Source organism: Leptonychotes weddellii, chromosome 9 (genome assembly GCF_054177405.1).
Source record: "Leptonychotes weddellii isolate Sample4059 chromosome 9, ASM5417740v2, whole genome shotgun sequence".
Taxonomy (NCBI): Eukaryota; Metazoa; Chordata; class Mammalia; order Carnivora; family Phocidae; genus Leptonychotes; species Leptonychotes weddellii.
The window spans coordinates 6747484-6764198 of NC_138377.1; the positions used below are offsets into that span (position 1 = coordinate 6747484).

At 39.0% G+C, this 16715-nt stretch overlaps 1 protein-coding gene across 3 annotated transcripts in view; it reads right to left on the reverse strand.

The window, feature by feature from the left end:
• VRK1 (VRK serine/threonine kinase 1) overlaps nt 1-16715 on the reverse strand; it is a 235210-nt gene that overhangs the window by 41179 nt on the left and 177316 nt on the right. For all 3 annotated transcript variants that reach the window (XM_081829983.1, XM_031030676.2, XM_081829982.1), the window contains exon 2: nt 2027-2191. In XM_081829983.1, coding sequence (XP_081686109.1) covers nt 2027-2186 — 160 coding nt within the window. In that variant the 5' untranslated portion in view covers nt 2187-2191. The remainder of the gene's footprint in view (nt 1-2026; nt 2192-16715) is intronic.

The following is a 16715-nucleotide window of genomic DNA, read 5'->3' on the forward strand; positions in this document are numbered from 1 at the left end:
AAAAAAAAAAGGAGATAGCAGGAGGGTAAGAATGAAGGGGGTGAAATCGGAGGGGAGGACGAACCATGAGAGACGATGGACTCTGAAAAACAAACTGAGGGTTCTAGAGGGGAGGGGGGTGGGAGGATGGGTTAGCCTGGTGATGGGTTTTAAAGAGGGCACGTTCTGCATGGAGCACTGGGTGTTGTGCACAAACAATGACTCATGGAACACTACATCTAAAACTAATGATGTAATGTATGGTGATTAACATAACAATAAAAAAATTTAAAAAAAATAGTACTCACTATTAGATGGCACTTTCTAATGATAAATATAAATACCAATAAAATAGCACAAATGCAATGCGAGTTGCAAATGTTCCAAAAGTTACAAAAGCAAATTAACTAATACAAAATGAAGAACCTACTTGCTTCAAGTTCCCATTCCGAACATGGGATATCCTAAGTCCACACATTCTGCAGCATAAACAGCTTATAGAATCTACCATCGCTAACCCACAAGGTCAAAACCTATATACCTGGCCAACATAGCCGCTAACCTTTCATAGTTTATGAGGATTTTCACCTTAACAGATAGCCTAGTTTACTAGAAGAGGCTTGGCCCTGAACAAACCTAAAGAATCAATACCTGTCTCCCAAAGGCAGGTGCAGCTGACCTAGAGAAATCTACAACATACAACAGAGTACTAGGCTTCAAGCTGTCTCATGAACACACACCTAGAGGCTGCAGCTAACCCTACACCCCGCTGGTCCTGGAGGAGTTGGAGTCGGACCCTCCTAAGTAAGAGCTCTTGATCTCCACCAGTGGCTCTCACACGTCAGCATGCATCTGAATCACCTGGGAGACTTGTTCAGTCGCATTACTAGGCCCTCTCCCTACGTACAGCATCTGATTCCTAGGCCCAGAGTAGGACCCGAGAATCTCAGAGCTAAGAAGTTTCCGCTACTAATGCTGACCTAGTAACTAATATTAGTATCCTGAGTAAGATGTTGCTTGAAAGAAAAAAGAGTTCCTTTACTAAAAATAATATTTTATAAACCTCATGGCAGAAATTAAATAATTAAGTAAATAACTAAATCGAGATTAGAGGTGGAATAAAGGCCTATCATGGAAAAGTTAGAAAGAAATTTCAAAAGCAAACATGATAGTAGGAAGGGAAAAATGAAGCGGGGGAAATCAGAGAGGGCGATGAACCATGAGAGATGATGGACTCTGAGAAACAAACTGAGGGTTCTAGAGGGGAGGGGGTGGGGGTTGGGTTAGCCTGGTGATGAGTATTAAAGTGGGCACGTATTGAATGGAGCACTGGGTGTTATACACAAACAATGAATCATGGATCACTACATCAAAAACTAATGATGTAATGTATGATGATTAACATAACAAAATAAAATTTAAAAAAAAAAGCAAACCTGAAATATACTGTATCACTATTAATACTCTGGGTGAAGCAGTCACCTTTAGAAGCAATCAGGTAAAATATTTTTATATCAACAATTTAGTTAGCCTACAGAACTCAGGGTTCCACATAGGTCCCTCAAAATTTCAAGCTAAGTATCTTAATTAATAGCACATTTAATCAGGCCTAGTATGTAATTTTTAGGTCATTCTCTCAATTCCACTACAATGACTACAAGGGTTATATAGAAAGAAAAAAAATCCATCCCTGTTATCTGAAAATCTCCAAATTAAACCAAAACAGAGGGAATAAAATCCCAACTGAGTGGAGGTGGGGAAAGAAAGATGGCCATGGCTTTCTCCGGGTCTCAGAAGAGTTAAGATTATACAGAATCTCTTAAAAATCTGAAGGATAATAAAATTAAATCTAAAGGATAGTATCACCCTCTCTTTCTACTGTGACTAAATCAACTACCGTTTTTTCCACTCCTGTGTCATTGATGCATCTTTGCCAAATCATACAGTATTAAGTTGAATGTAGATAACTAGGAACATCCTGGAAAAGCTCCTAACTGAGAAACTATTTTGATAAGAAACATGTAAATCTTTGGACTGGTACACTTACCAAGATATATACAACCGAAGCCACCCTGGCCAATGGGCGATCCTAGTTTCCACTCCTTCTTCGTCATATCAGTGATTATCTCCCCAGCTGCAAAGTGTTCTGCAAGTCGTCTCTTTCCAGGGCCCTGTCTTCCAGCTTGAGCTGCTTTTACACGAGGCATTTTCACTATAAAATGAAAGAAAGCGACACTCAGAATTCTAATCCTCAAAATGCTGTAAACATTTTCCACTAAGGAAAGCTCTGTGCTACAAAGGTGCTTTTCAAATGTGGACGAGGATTTATGACATTACAGGAGATACTTTACACACAGGCCCCGATCCACCCTCACATCTCTGTGAAGATTACATTATCATCCCCATTTTACAGATGAGGAAATGAAGGCTCGGCAAAGTTTAGCAAGCTGTCCAAGGCTATGTACCTAGAAAGTGGCAAAGCAACAGAAATCTGCTCTGAGGACTAACCTGGCTTCTGGCTTCAAAGCCTCAACACCACAGCCCGCAATTAAAAAAGTCACCACAGTGAAGGAGAGGACCTTTCAAAACAGTGACAAGGGAACAGTGGCTCTTTGGTCATTTGGCTTCACAGACAAGGCCAAGCTGGTGACCCCCAGAGCTCCATGTTTCCCTTCTCACCCCTTGGCAATGAATCTGGATTCACCTTTCTCACTCACGGCCAAGGTTAACATAACATTCAGAGAAAGCAGCGTGTTATGGTGAAAACCGCCTGGGCTAGACTCAAAAGCCCCAGATTCCAGTGCAGCTATGATACCAGTTAGTCTGGAGACTGTGATCAAGTCACTTCTCTCTGGGCTTTAACTGTGCTGAGATGTAGAGAAAGAACCCCCGGGGGAAGGTTGTGGGGGGAGGCTCAAACTCTCAGTTCTACACTACTAATTGAAAAAGATTTAAAACAAATACTTTCTCGGGTAGTGAGCGCCTGGGTGGTTCAGTCTTAATTAAGCATATGCCTTCGGCTCAGGTCACAATCCCAGGGTCCTGGGATGGAGTCCCTCAGTCACGGAGCCTGCTTCTCCCTCTGCCTCTGCCCCTTCCCCCATCTCATGCTATCTCTCTCTCTCTCTCTCAAATAAATAAATATTTAAAACAAATACTTTCTCAGAGGCTATAAGTCTGCAACACTTGAAATGGTTGTTCAGGTGAAAGACAGGTTTGTTACATTACATAAGGTGGTTTGCTTTGGAGCCTAGATATTCTAAGTACTATACAAAATACTAGAGGGGGATTTTTTTTTTTTTTTAGCAAATCTCCACCCACTATCACACCACATACATAAACTCCATATATGCAAATGCTCTTTATTAACTTATTGGGGATTTTTAAATTTAATTTTTCCTACAGAATACCAATCCCTCTTCATTGTCTAAATCTTCTCTAACAAAACATCTTCAAAATAAATGAATGTGGCTATTATTTCTTCCTATCAATTCTCTTAATGTGTATTTTTAATCATTATAAAATCTTCCTGAATGGAATTTCAGTGTAAACCGTAACAGACCAGACTCAATACACCAGACAAGGTGACTTTTACAGCGATGGCTGTAGACTGAGTGCAAGAAATAACCAAGACCAAAAAAAGGAAAAAAAAAAAAAGAAAGAACGAACGAACGAACCAAGGCATAGCACTTCCAAATACTTAAATGGATGCCTTCTAAATTTACCTCACTGTAACAAATCATCAGAGTAATCTCCTATTTGATGATTTCCTTACAGTAGTCAAGACAATTTAAAATGAGTTAAAAAAAAAATCTTTTCCTCTTTCTGTAACTCAAGATAGTAACCAGACTATCTTTTGTGTTTTACTGGAATTCCTTTCCAAAAGTGACCATATTTCAAATGCAATATGCTAGCTCACCTTCTACTCCACATAAACTGCAGTCAACAAAAAGTGTTTTTCCTCCAAATTAAGTGGTTAGCTTTTATTCTGAGTTTTATTCCTATAGCCTACTTGTAACAATTAACGCAGTCTGTAATGACTTTCTTTCCTTCCTAAAAGCAGTCTCACAGAATCAGCCATCACTGTGAGTCTCCTGAATCCCTGAACAAACCACTGCTTCCAAAGGTTTGCTGCTACTGAAGATGGTGGGACTGGCGCAGCACACCTGTTTAATCTCCCTAAATTTCCCCATAAAACCAAATAGGACAACTGGAGAGCGGGACTCAAACCCGATGGGCAACATCTACAACAAAACTAAGCGACAGTATTCCCTACATCCACAAACCCCAAAATGGGAGTGGGTGAAGAAGCCTCAGACAGCAGGATGACCTATGTGCTACCAGCAGCTGTGAGGGAAGCCGCAGAAGCGAGGGCGGTGTCTCTGATGAATCTGAGAATCCCCAAGTAACCCCAGGTTACTTCTCAGAAGCACAGAGACAACGTGGGAACAGCAGCCCAAGCTGGGAAGGGCTGGGCACACTCCGGCAGCGGGCTCATGCGGGGCTCTGCTGGAGGGGCTGGAGCAGGCTGACCTCCACAACTCGCAAGACCAACCAGCCAAAACACTCTCAGGTCAAAACCTCCCCAGGTGGACAAGAAATGGCTGGGAATGGAATCCAAACTGAGCATCACAAAGCTAATACAAAGAAAGGAAAAAGAAGGTTCAAACACAAAAGTGGATCTGTAAGTCAGCCTCCACTGTTTTGGAACACTATACCAAAACAAAACAAAACAAAACAGAACAGAAGAGGAGGCTCTAGAAAATGACATAAAGTCAACCTGAACTATACCATCTAGAACTAATTGCACATAAAAGAAAAATAATTGCTTATAAAACTCAGCAACAAAAAAGGATCAAGGCCTAGTCCCGTGCAAATTGAAATTTTTTTAAAAATCCCTGCAAAAAAATACATAAAACATGCTTGCCAAAAAGTTGAGAGCTATGAACCAATGTTTCAAAACAAGCTTAAAAATCTTTATATAGAAAGATTAACAAGAGATCAGATTTAGAAAAACTCAGAGACCAAGGGACAGAAGGAAATAACTAGAAAGTCACAAACATTTGAGAGATGAAAACTAAGCTAGAAGGAACATCAGACTGAAGACAATTTAAACACAGTGACTTAACAAAAATAGAAAGTGAAAAGGAAAAAAATTTAAAAATCAAAAAGGGTGAAAAAGATAAACATTTCAAGAGAAAATCATAGATTTAGAATGCAGAAAAAGAAAAGCCAGTGAACATATAACAAAGACAATCAAAGCAAGGGAACAGAATACTAAAAATGCTTTAATCTAAGAAGACTTTCCTAAACTTTAAAAAAAAAAAAGTGAAATTACAAAATGAAAGGTCACACCTTACACAGTACATCGAGAAATCAGCCCAGGACAACCCGCACTCCAACATCACCTAGTAAAATTACAGAACTCCACGAAAAAGAAAGTATTCTTTGAGCATCCAGGCCAAAAACAGATCTTTTATAGGGAAAATAAATCAGACTGTCATCACTCTGACAGCAACACTTATGCCAGAAAAAAAAGGGGAAGTAACATAGTTAAGACAAAACAAGAACTGAAGATTTTATACTAAGTTAAATTTCAAGTATAAAGACCAGAGTGTTCTCAACATGGAAAAAGGGAATAAGAATCCACCAGAGAACAAGCCTCAGATATCCAAAATGCCTAAAGAAATGTTGCTGTAAGAACTGATAGTGAGCAGTAAGCAGACACTGATTTGTGGAAGCAAGACTCAATAAGGACTATAAGGAGAGGACAGAATATATAATGGGCATATGTTCTGATGAAGTAGATACAGTACAACTGTAAAACATGGGAGAACATATGCAAAAACACCCAACTCTCCAGTAATCATACTATAAGCGATACCTGGTTTTGTAGACTAAGGTTACTATACACAGAGCTGTGGAATAATGCAAATGAGTAATTATGTGATATTTTAATTCTGCCATCCCCTTGTATCCTTAAAAATCGAGATTCAAATACGAAAGAAAGGGGATACAGATGAGAGAAGAGGTAAGGCTAAAAATGCTTTATTTGAAAATAGTTTTCAGAGGTTATTTTATTTTTTACAAAATGCACTCTTGCGCGCGCGCGCGCGCGCACACACACACACACACACACCACCTTTGCATTTCCTAGCTCTAGCCACAAAAAAGCTTAGAAACAAATAACCAACCCAGTAGTAATGAGTATCAATAGTATACAAATTGTATTCTTAAAAATACTGTTTCTTGTCAAAGAAACCAGATTTCTTGAAGAGAGGACCGATTCCAGATGTGGAGCCAGAAATGTACAAGACAGACTTGGAACATCTTGTCATTTCTAGGTGTCAAGGAAGCTATCAGAAACTACGAGAGTGATGTCAGATATGTCTAAGGAACCAACTTAGGTGTTCCCACTGACCAAAGATGGGCCAATCTGAGTCAATAAAGATAATAACCGCTATGGATTAAAACACATAAAATGGGTAAATCCAAGAGTTTATAATAGGTAAGAAAACCTAAGCGGTCACCTCTAGAGAATAATAGGAAACCACTCAATTTTGAAAGCTGCTTTTAAAAAAAAAAAAAAGGAAGGAAAAGAATCAAGCATTTATCCTTTCTTTCTTATATGAATTGTACCACTGGGTAACCAAATATTAGATGAAGAGAAATTTCTCCTTATGGAAAAATTTCAGCTAATAAATGAATAAGAATGGTTTTAGGTTAACACCATTTCCACCTCCTAATGAATTAATGGATCTAGACACTGAGCACTGATAGCTACTAACATCAAAATATGAGAGATGTCCAGACATATTATATGCCTCCTGATAAAAGTACATGCCACTACCCACGAAGTAATCTTGCCAAAAAAGAAAAATAAAAAATTAATAGACCCTGAAGCTGATCAAGCCTATCAATTCACAGGATATGAAAAGAACAGAAGAACATGATAAACTATAGCACAGGAACGCAATCAGCAAAGTCCCAAGGGTGAGAAACCCTAGAGTACATATAATCCCATTTCTTCAACAGATAAAGGGAAAAAAAGAAGAGATGGGGGAGAAGAGAACCAGATGCAGAAAGACTTAATACAACATATCCAAAACAAAACAAAATCAGGCAAATCTACACCGCAGTTTAGGGATGCGTATTTGTGTGGTGAACCGATAAAAAAAAAGGAAGCGACTGCCATAAAAGACAAAAGTTACTTTCAGGAAGTGTAAGAAAGTTGTGATGAGGATGGGCAGGTGGTTCTATTTCATGATGTGGGTGGTGGTTCTAACAGTACCTTATAATTCATTAAGTCTGTATCTGCTTAATAAGGTCTTCTGTATTGTGAAATATTTTATGATTTTAAGCATTAAAAAATTGCTGTTCCTATAATTAACAATCACCAAGGGACAGAAACTGAGAATCTTTTCATACTCTATGAGCTTGTCCAATCAGACACACACACACACACACACGCACTAAGTAAAATCTATACTTCATTTCCTAAGAACTATCAGTTGCCTTTTGCTTTTTTATTTATAGGTACTTCCTATATATTCTCTAGTGAAGAAATTAGCTCTTTATATTGCAAACAGTCTTCCCTATTTATCTTTTGATATTGTTTATTTTTAGCTTTTGGACTTTATGTCATCCTTGGAAAGTCCCCTCCCAGTCAAATTACTCTTTTCAAATATCTCCCATGTCTTCTTTTAGTTATTTTATGGTTTCATATTTTGCTGATGAAATTTTGATTTGTCTACACTTATACTGGCATAAGATAATCAGAGGAATCCAGAATGTTCCAAATGGTTATCCAGTTTCTTTTCTTTTCCTCAGCCATGCGTGCACATTAGGGAGATCCACAGGGTTCAAGGAACTTAAATATACCATACGACCTAAGTAAACTAAGGACAAAAAAAGTTCGCCCAACATTGTTCTTTCTTTTCTTTCTCTTTTTTTCATATAAAGTTGTTCTGCCAACACCAGAACACCATTTCTTATTCTTCTAAACAAAGGCTTATTGGTTGTGCCCCAACTGGTTGTGCTCCACTCACTCTGGTGAACACCCGTCCTCCAGCTTGGTCTGAGGTCTGTGTCCCAGCCCCGCCAGTGTCCCCTTTCCACATCCTACCACACCCCCATTTGACTTTCACAGCGTTTGGCCACCCGTCTTATTTCCTGGTTCAGGGTCACAGAAGTCTCCTAGTTTCAGAGAATATGAGAGCTGTGTTTCTCAATCTCCTTGCTCCTTTTCAGGTGATTTCTGAAAAGAAGAAAGAAGTATTTAACACCAGAAGCCCCTGCTCAAAAACTGTTAAGTTTTACAACCATAAGCATTTGCCTCATTTATTCAGTGACGTTCATAAAGAACTTAAAACACTAATATGAATTCTACAATCACCTCAATATATTATAGGTTTCTTCTAATGATGAAACCCATACCTACATTAGGTTTCTATTTTTTTTTTTTAAAGATTTTATTTATTTATTTGAGAGAGAGAGTGAGAGAGAGAAAGAGCACAAGAGGGGGGAGCGGGAGAGGGAGAAGCAGACTCCCCGCTGAGCAGGGAGCCCGACGCGGGACTCGATCCCAGGACTCCAGGATCATGACCTGAGCCAAAGGCAGTCGCTTAACCAACTGAGCCACCCAGGCGCCCAGGTTTCTATTAAACAATACACTGGAGGACACAAACCTCAACCAAATTCAACCTTTCTGCATCACTTCTGCCCACTGGGAGCAAAGCAAATCCACTATTATGGTAGCTTACAAAGAGGTTTCAAAGAAAAGGAAAACTTCACTGTCACAAAATCCATTACATAATCTGACCATTTCTTTTCCCAGTGATAGTAAATGAAATGCAGATGCAAGTGAAAAGCACATCAAGATGCAAATCAGCACTGCCCTTTGCTGAAATCACTCACTGCCATATTCCGTATTAGCATATTCACCAAAATTTAATTGTAAACAGAGTAATTATGGTACTAAAGTTATTAAATACACAAAGCAAGCTTGGAACTATACATATTCAAATAGAATTTCAGTGGCAGATCAACTTTTATATCTGAAACAATACCCTAATTAATAGTCAGCTCTGATAATAAAATGGTCCTGTTTCTCAGATAACATTCCCAAAAAAGTTCTGCTGTGAATATTAAAATAAAGTTTTGTGAAGAGATTTTTTTAATTTCAATAGCTATATTTATCACAATATGGTACTGTATTTAGACAACTGACATTTTTCTCAAGTCCTGGATTCAAATTTGGAATAATTTTCAAGACAGAAAAAAAGCTTGAATGGATCGAAAAGTATCAATTACACTTGATGAGCTCTACAAATTCATCCGATCCAAACTGGGAATTTACAGTACAGCAATAAAGCCTGTTATACACTGGATGACTAGTCCTACGTTCCCCTACAATAGATATGCACATAAACTCCCCTGGGGGGGTGGTCACATACTTTTAGGAAATCTTCTTTAAATCACTAAGCTTCTCTGATATGTTTTTAAACTGCATGGAGACATACTGACTCAGGGATAATTCTGAACAAACTGGACTATTCACCATTCCAACCATTAACATGGTACCTACGGATTCTTCTCTTCACTCAGGGGTGTAAAGCTTTTTCTCGCCCTCCCCCATCTACATTGACTCAGGTCTTTTCCAAACCCAAAGATCTCTCTCTTTCAATCAGATCTGATCTCTGAAGTTTTAGGACTGTTCTCACCTCTTATTTTATGTAATAAATGTTCTGTAAGTTTCTAAGCTCCCTGGGTACTAGAACTGTCTTCCAACACATGCAGTAGGTAGGAATTCAATAAATGTGTCCAATTAAACAGCAAAAAGGGTTTTTCTTCTCAGGTATCTAATGTCTAACTTTATGCTTAATGTACTTCACTCAACTGCAATGGACACTGCCCTCCTTCTATAAGCCTGGCAACTGACATCTCTTCCCACTTTCTACAATGACCATGTCGAACCCTGTTTATTCTCCTCAAAACCGTCCTTCCCTTTCTTAACTCATAAATTTCAACAGATGACCTCATCTCCCAGTTCACAGAGAAAACTGAAGGTTTAAGTGGGAATTCTTTTATCTTACTTTTTTGTTTGTTTGTTTGGGAATTCTTTTATCTTTCTAAGACCCAAACCTACATACCACCTTCACCCACATCAAGCCCACCTGGGGCATCCATCCTATCTTCCGTCCCTCGTATCACAATTCAGGGAAGCTCTGCTCCTCTACCAAATGTCAGGTCCTTTACCTCTGCCTTGTATCCCATCCCCTCCCACCTTCTTAGGACTTACACTATTAATTAGTCTCTCCCCATTATCATCCTAACTTTCTTCTTCCTTTCATGTAAATGTCTCAATAATCACGTGCCCCTACTAACCTGTCCATTCTCCTCCCTGGCGCCACACCTGGCTCGGTCCAGACTTCACCTTCAGGATCCGCTCCTACTGCTCTTGCTAAGGGCACTGAATCCAAATGACAGCGCACCCTCCCATCTGCCTGCTCAGGAGAATACAACACTGTTGTTCATTCTTTCCTTCTGGAAACATTCTCTTCCTTTGCTACTGTGGTATCCTGGTGCTCATTCTATGGTTTAGGCCATTCACAGTCTAGGTAATTTGGGAAATAGAACAAATGAGTAACAGCCTGTTTTTTCAAGGAGTTTGTCCTGCTTTTTGACATACGGTTTTCCAGGGGTGAATCGTGTTAAAAAAGCAGACCACCTACATTTCCCCAGCTTACACCAAAATATACATTTTATAATGTGAAAGTAAATTACATAAAAGAAAAAACATGCTGTTAAATAAACCTAAGATCTTAGAAATAAAATTAAGAGCTTTGAAATTAAGATGGAGGCATATACAAAAATAGAACTGGTTGATATACTTTTCCTGTAAGCTAACAGAGTGAACATACCTAACACTACTGAACTGTACACTAAAAAATGGTTAGGGTGGTAAATTTTGTGATTCTCTGTTGTTATTTTTCCCCCACAATTAAAAAAAGAATGAAAAGAGTTTTATAGACCCAATAGGTAAAACAGAAATAGTATAATACCAATATATTCTTGGTGACTATGGAATCACCCTTCCCCTGCGCATGTGCACACCCACAATTGGAAAAGCATTACAAGTGGTATTATCTCAAAGGTTGTGCTTACAGATGCTAATTACAGGCCTATTGCCTTTTACTGCGCTTTGCTTTATTACGCTTCATGGATACTGTGTTGTTTTTTTTTAAATTGAAGGTTTGTGGCAACCTTCTGCATAGCAAGTCTATTGGCACCATTTTTCCAACAGCATTTTCTCACTTCGTGTCTCTGCGTAATTTTGGAAATTTTTGCAGTATTTCAAACTTTTTCATTATTATTTTATTTATTATGGTTATCTGTGATCAGTGATCAAATGGTTTTCCAAATGGTTATCCAGTTTCTTTTCTTTTCCTCAGCCATGCACTCTTTATGGTTATCTGTGATCAGTGATTACAACTCACTGCCCTCATTAAGCTTTTTTAAATTTAAGATAGAGAAACTGTTAAAAATTAAAACATGCTCAGTGTCCAATGGTAATAAGTGCTAAGGGAAAAAAAGTAGGAAGAGGGGAGGGGGATGGGGGTAAAATGTAAAAGATGATCTGGTAAAGCCTTACAAGAAAATGACACTTAAGCAGAGACCTGCAACACAGTGAGGGAAGCTGGCCATGCAGTCGTCTAGAGGAAGAGCATCCCACATGGAGGGAGCAGCAAGTGCAAAGGCCCTAAGGCAAGAGTATGGCCAGCTTGTTCTGGAAGCCAAAGTGGCAAGGAGGTGGGTGCAGCTGGAGAAGAATCCTCCAGGGGACAGCACTAGCTGATGTCAGAGATATAAAAGAGCACAGGCCTGGTGGTCACGCCCAACACACAGGCCACTCACTGTAAGGACACTGACTTTGGATCTCAAGGAGATGGGAAATCCTGGGAAGGTTTTGCGCAGAGAAGTAGCATGCTTTGGCTTACATTTTCAAAGGCTAGCTCTGGTGAATCCATCAAACATACTGGATGGGGGCAAAACAAAAACAGCTACCACTTATTACAATGGTGTTGCTATTGGAAAAACCAATGACTGCATTAATCCTTCCTAGATAATAAGAATGTCAATTTTTTAAACACTGCACTGACTTTTAGCCACCAAACAGAGGGGTACAGAATAATCTAAGAGGTTTTTTAGATTTTTTAAACTTTACATGCACTACCGTCCCCCCACCCCCCAAACAAGTCTTCAGTGCCAAGCAGAAACAATTGAAATTAGTGACAGATGGTCTAGGAAACATGCTAATCATCTCTTACTCTAGATTTTCTAAGCTCTATCTTTACAACAATTTAGTTCACCAGAATCAGAATATTTAATATTTGAACTCCTTTATTCCAAAGGCATTTATAAAACACCTCCAAAATATGTGCCAGAAACTGATGCTTGGAGCTGGAAACGCACACGGATAAAATGCAACCTTTGGCCTCAAGAAGCTGCATTTAGGTTCATGTAGAAACACCTTCATACGGTTAGGAATTTTATATCATCAGCTTCAAACAAGGATCAATAAAAAGCCCTCCAGGTAAAGAATGTTTCTGAATCCTCTGATAAAACTATTTATTAAAGACAGTGAGCAGTTGTAGACATCTACAGAACCAAACTCTGTTGGTTTCAGGGCAAGGACAAAGTGCCTCTTCCAGTGGGGTGCAAGTTTTTAAGATAGCAAAATCTCTGAAGCTCCTGTTTTCTCATTTTTTTCAATGAGCGCCAGCAAGTTCAGAGCAAAATTATAAACTGAATTACATAAGTATCATGGTCTACGGCAGCAGCTCTGAGTCCTGGCTACACATGGCAATTACCAGCAGAACTCTGAAACCAGAAAGGGCCTCTTCCACAAGAGCCCTGGCATCCATGTGCTGAAATGCCACACAGAGGAGGTGATACACGGACTGGACCACCAATCTAGATATGCCGGCACATGTTCCTCTCTACGTTCAGTCACTCATTTTCCACATACTAGCTCTGTTACACACAATTCTACTGTATAAGAGGATGTCAATAAAAGCTCCCTCCAGTTCTTTTCAGAAGTTGGAAAAAAACAGAAATTAGTGAATGAATGATTCAAGAGGAGCCCCCCAAAAAAAACACCCTTTTCCCATCCCCTCATATCCCAGATCAAAAATCATTCATTTACATTTCAAACTTATTTGGGATTAAAAAGTAATTACATGTTTTGGTATAAATGGCTTCCTGCCAAACTACAGTAAGTCAAAGAATAAAAGCAAACGAGATAATCGGTCAACAAAGAACTTCATCACCTCTTTTGCTAAATTACATCAGGAACAATTTGAAAGCAATATATTTAAAGACAATTCTCTTACAAATGAGCCAGCTAATCAGAAGTTGATTAATGCATTTGATTACTGCTAAGAAATCATCTAAAAAATAAAATACAGCATCTTGAGTTTATATAGCCTCTTCCCAATCATACCAAGGGTCTTCATATACTTACTTTTTTTATCCCCACAAATCCTATGGTTGAGACTGAACTGTAAGGATATCCATAGAATAAAAATATACTTATTATCAATACCATTTAACATAAAAACCTGTGACAAAGGAAGGTTAATTGTGAGTTCCTATTAGGGACACCCAATCAATCAGTCCCCCTGGTCTCACTCTGAGAACCAGGAGTATCAATTTAAGTAGGAAAAGCCTTCACGGCTGTATGGTACCTCTGGGGACACTAACAAAACAAGAGTCAAATACAGCACAACAATCCATGAGCATACAGAAGTGAACCTCCAGAGATAATGATCCTATAAATTCATAGGCTTATTCTTGAAAAACATTAAGCTAACTCAAACTGTGACACCATCTTTGGAAGCAATTGTCACACTAGTCAGGTTTTCACACCTAACGCTGGAAAGAACTAGGTGAAGACTCACGCTTCTAATTCTGAGAAAGAAAGTGGGTATTTTCAGAGAAGAAAAATTTCTTCCTAGTCAGAATGTTTTCTACTTGTAGTGGGAAACTGATTTACATTACACTATAACATTTTTTGGTACAGCGAATAAAATGTTTAAAATACAGTATATCAAGTGTACTTCCTCAACTTTAATTTCCTTTAAATGATTTCTAAAAGTTCTAAAAGAGGAGCACTAACTGCAGAATTAATTTTCAACTGAGAATACACAGGATGGTCCAGTTTCAAACATAAGCACAGGAGGCCTCGCGCCACCCCTTCCCTGGAAAGGCGAAGGTTCCGGTGAGGTCTCGCTGTGCACCTCTCTTTCTGGCTTTAGATGTGATGGTTAGAAGATCCATCCCTGGAGTCCTAACAGGTCTCCAGGAACCAACCTTGAAGAAGACATTCCAGTAACATTCATTCGTCCTACAGAGAGTAGACGCTGGGTACCTGGGTATTTCCTGCTCTGCCCATACAAAGGCATGACATCTAAGAGGGGAGCAAGTCTGAAGATGCTGACTTCAAAGGGAGGTGACCCATAGGCCCTACGAAAGGAGCTACAAGGGAATGCTTCTCTATGTTAAGCAAACACTGAAACTGTTCTAAAATTGGAAAGGTTAAACTATACTGTTAATATGTTTATACAGCACTTAGCATGTTTTGGCAATTTTGTAAACGATAGATTTCCCAGTAGTTTTCCTATTTGAGGACAAAATTAGCAACCAAACTTTGTTTACAGTTAATTCTCTGGGTGTTCACATTTAAATCTGCACAGGATAGCAACTGCACAACATTTTTCCTTATATATTCTTGTGGCAGGGCTCAAGGGGAGAATAGCTCTAAATACTTGCAAAGTAAATTAGGATGACCAAATAGTCCGAGCATATCAGAAGTGTACTTCAGTCATTAAAAAAGACTTCATGAAAACATAAAAGAAAAACTTTAAAGAGTCCCAGAGACAAGAAGGTTTTTCGAGACAACAAAATAAAACACTCAAGCCATACTGTTTGACAAAATAAAAATTCTCCACAGGTTAAAAGTAGCATAAACCCGAAAGACAAATGAAAACTATATATAAAACATGACAAAAGGCTAATTTTCTTAGTAAAGATTCCTTTCTTTAAAAAAAAAAAAAAAAAAAGGGACAAAAACCCAACAGAAAAATGGGGAAGTAAGGTGCAGATGGAAATTCACAGAAAAAGAAATACAAAAGGCTTCTAGAAACTCCTTAGTAGGAGAATTTTCAAATCCATACAAAGTAGAGAAGAAGTGTGATGAACTCCTGCATACATGTCACCGAGTTTCAACAATTATTCACACAAGGCCAATCTGTTTTTTCCCTATACCCAATCCACTTACCCCTGCAGACAGTTTCAAAGTAAACCCCACATATCATATCGTTTCATACGCAAATTCTTCTAACAGTTACTTTTTTAAAAATATAGTCACTAAATATTATCACATCTAACAAAATTGACAATCATTCTATGATATCATCTAGTAGCAAGTTTAAAGACTCCCTAATTGTCTCAAGAAGTGTCGCCTTATAGCTGATTTTTTACTTGCTGCATCTGGTGGATGTGTCTTTGAATCTCTTTAATGGACAAATGCCACCTCCCTCTTTTATTTTTTTTTTCCTTCCCTTGTCGTTTGTCTTGCAAAATTTCCCCCTTTGTGAATTTTGCTGATTGGGTCCCTCTACTGTCACTGAATGTGTTCCCCGACACCTTTTGTTACTGTTGTTGCTCAAACTGCTCCGTCATCAATCTGGTGTCAGTGCCCTTCAGTGAACACCAGGAACAAACCTACAGTGAAACCAGTTGGGAGAACACATTCCACAGGGAACAACACTAGGGTGGCTCAGTAAGAGAATGTTAAAAGGAATCTATTATAGGATTCAGGCTTTGGCTGGGTAATTTGGGGGAGGATCTAAGGAAGCAGGAGCTTCCCTAAATTGGATGTCAGAAAGTGGGGTAATTCTATGACTAGGTATGTCAGGGAGGGGAGACTAGAATGAAGATAAGGCTGTAAGTGGTAAAGAAGCAGCCATCACTCATTTTGGTCAAGAATTTTGTGGACGGGGCGCCTGGGTGGCTCAGTTGGTTAAGCGACTGCCTTCGGCTCAGGTCGTGATCCTGGAGTCCCGCATCAGGCTCCCTGCTCAGCAGGGAGTCTGCTTCTCCCTCTGACCCTACCCCCGTCTCATGTGCTCTCTCTCTCTCTCTCTCTCAAATAAATAAATAAAATCTTAAAAAAAAAAAAAAAAAGAATTTTGTGGACGACACAGAGACCTTGGCTTTGTGCCTGGTTTCATTTTATCATAATGTGAGTGAAACCCCGTCTGAGGTATGCTGTGAGATTGCTTACATTTAACCGGAGGACATGGCCTGTCTACGAATGTCAGGCAGCTTCTGCAGCCAGGGCTGCTCTTTTCTCTTTTGCAATGAACAATGGAAACCCTTTGGGTTGGCCACCATATCCTTCTGATTCAACCCCAACAGTCCTGGACGTTTTCCTTGCTTCCTAGTATAAGATGTTCCAGGTTCCTCAGGCTCATTTTCCTGTCCCAAACCTAAAATTAATCACTTCTACAAAGAGCCTGTCTTCTTTTAGTGGAAAATGGATTAGAGACCAAAATCTGGGCCCAACGATATTCACTGGTCCCAAGTTGTCATTATTTCTAGATCTTTTGAGTGGACAAAGCTAGAAGAATTTTTTTCAAAGAGAAAATACATCACAAGTTTATATTGATATT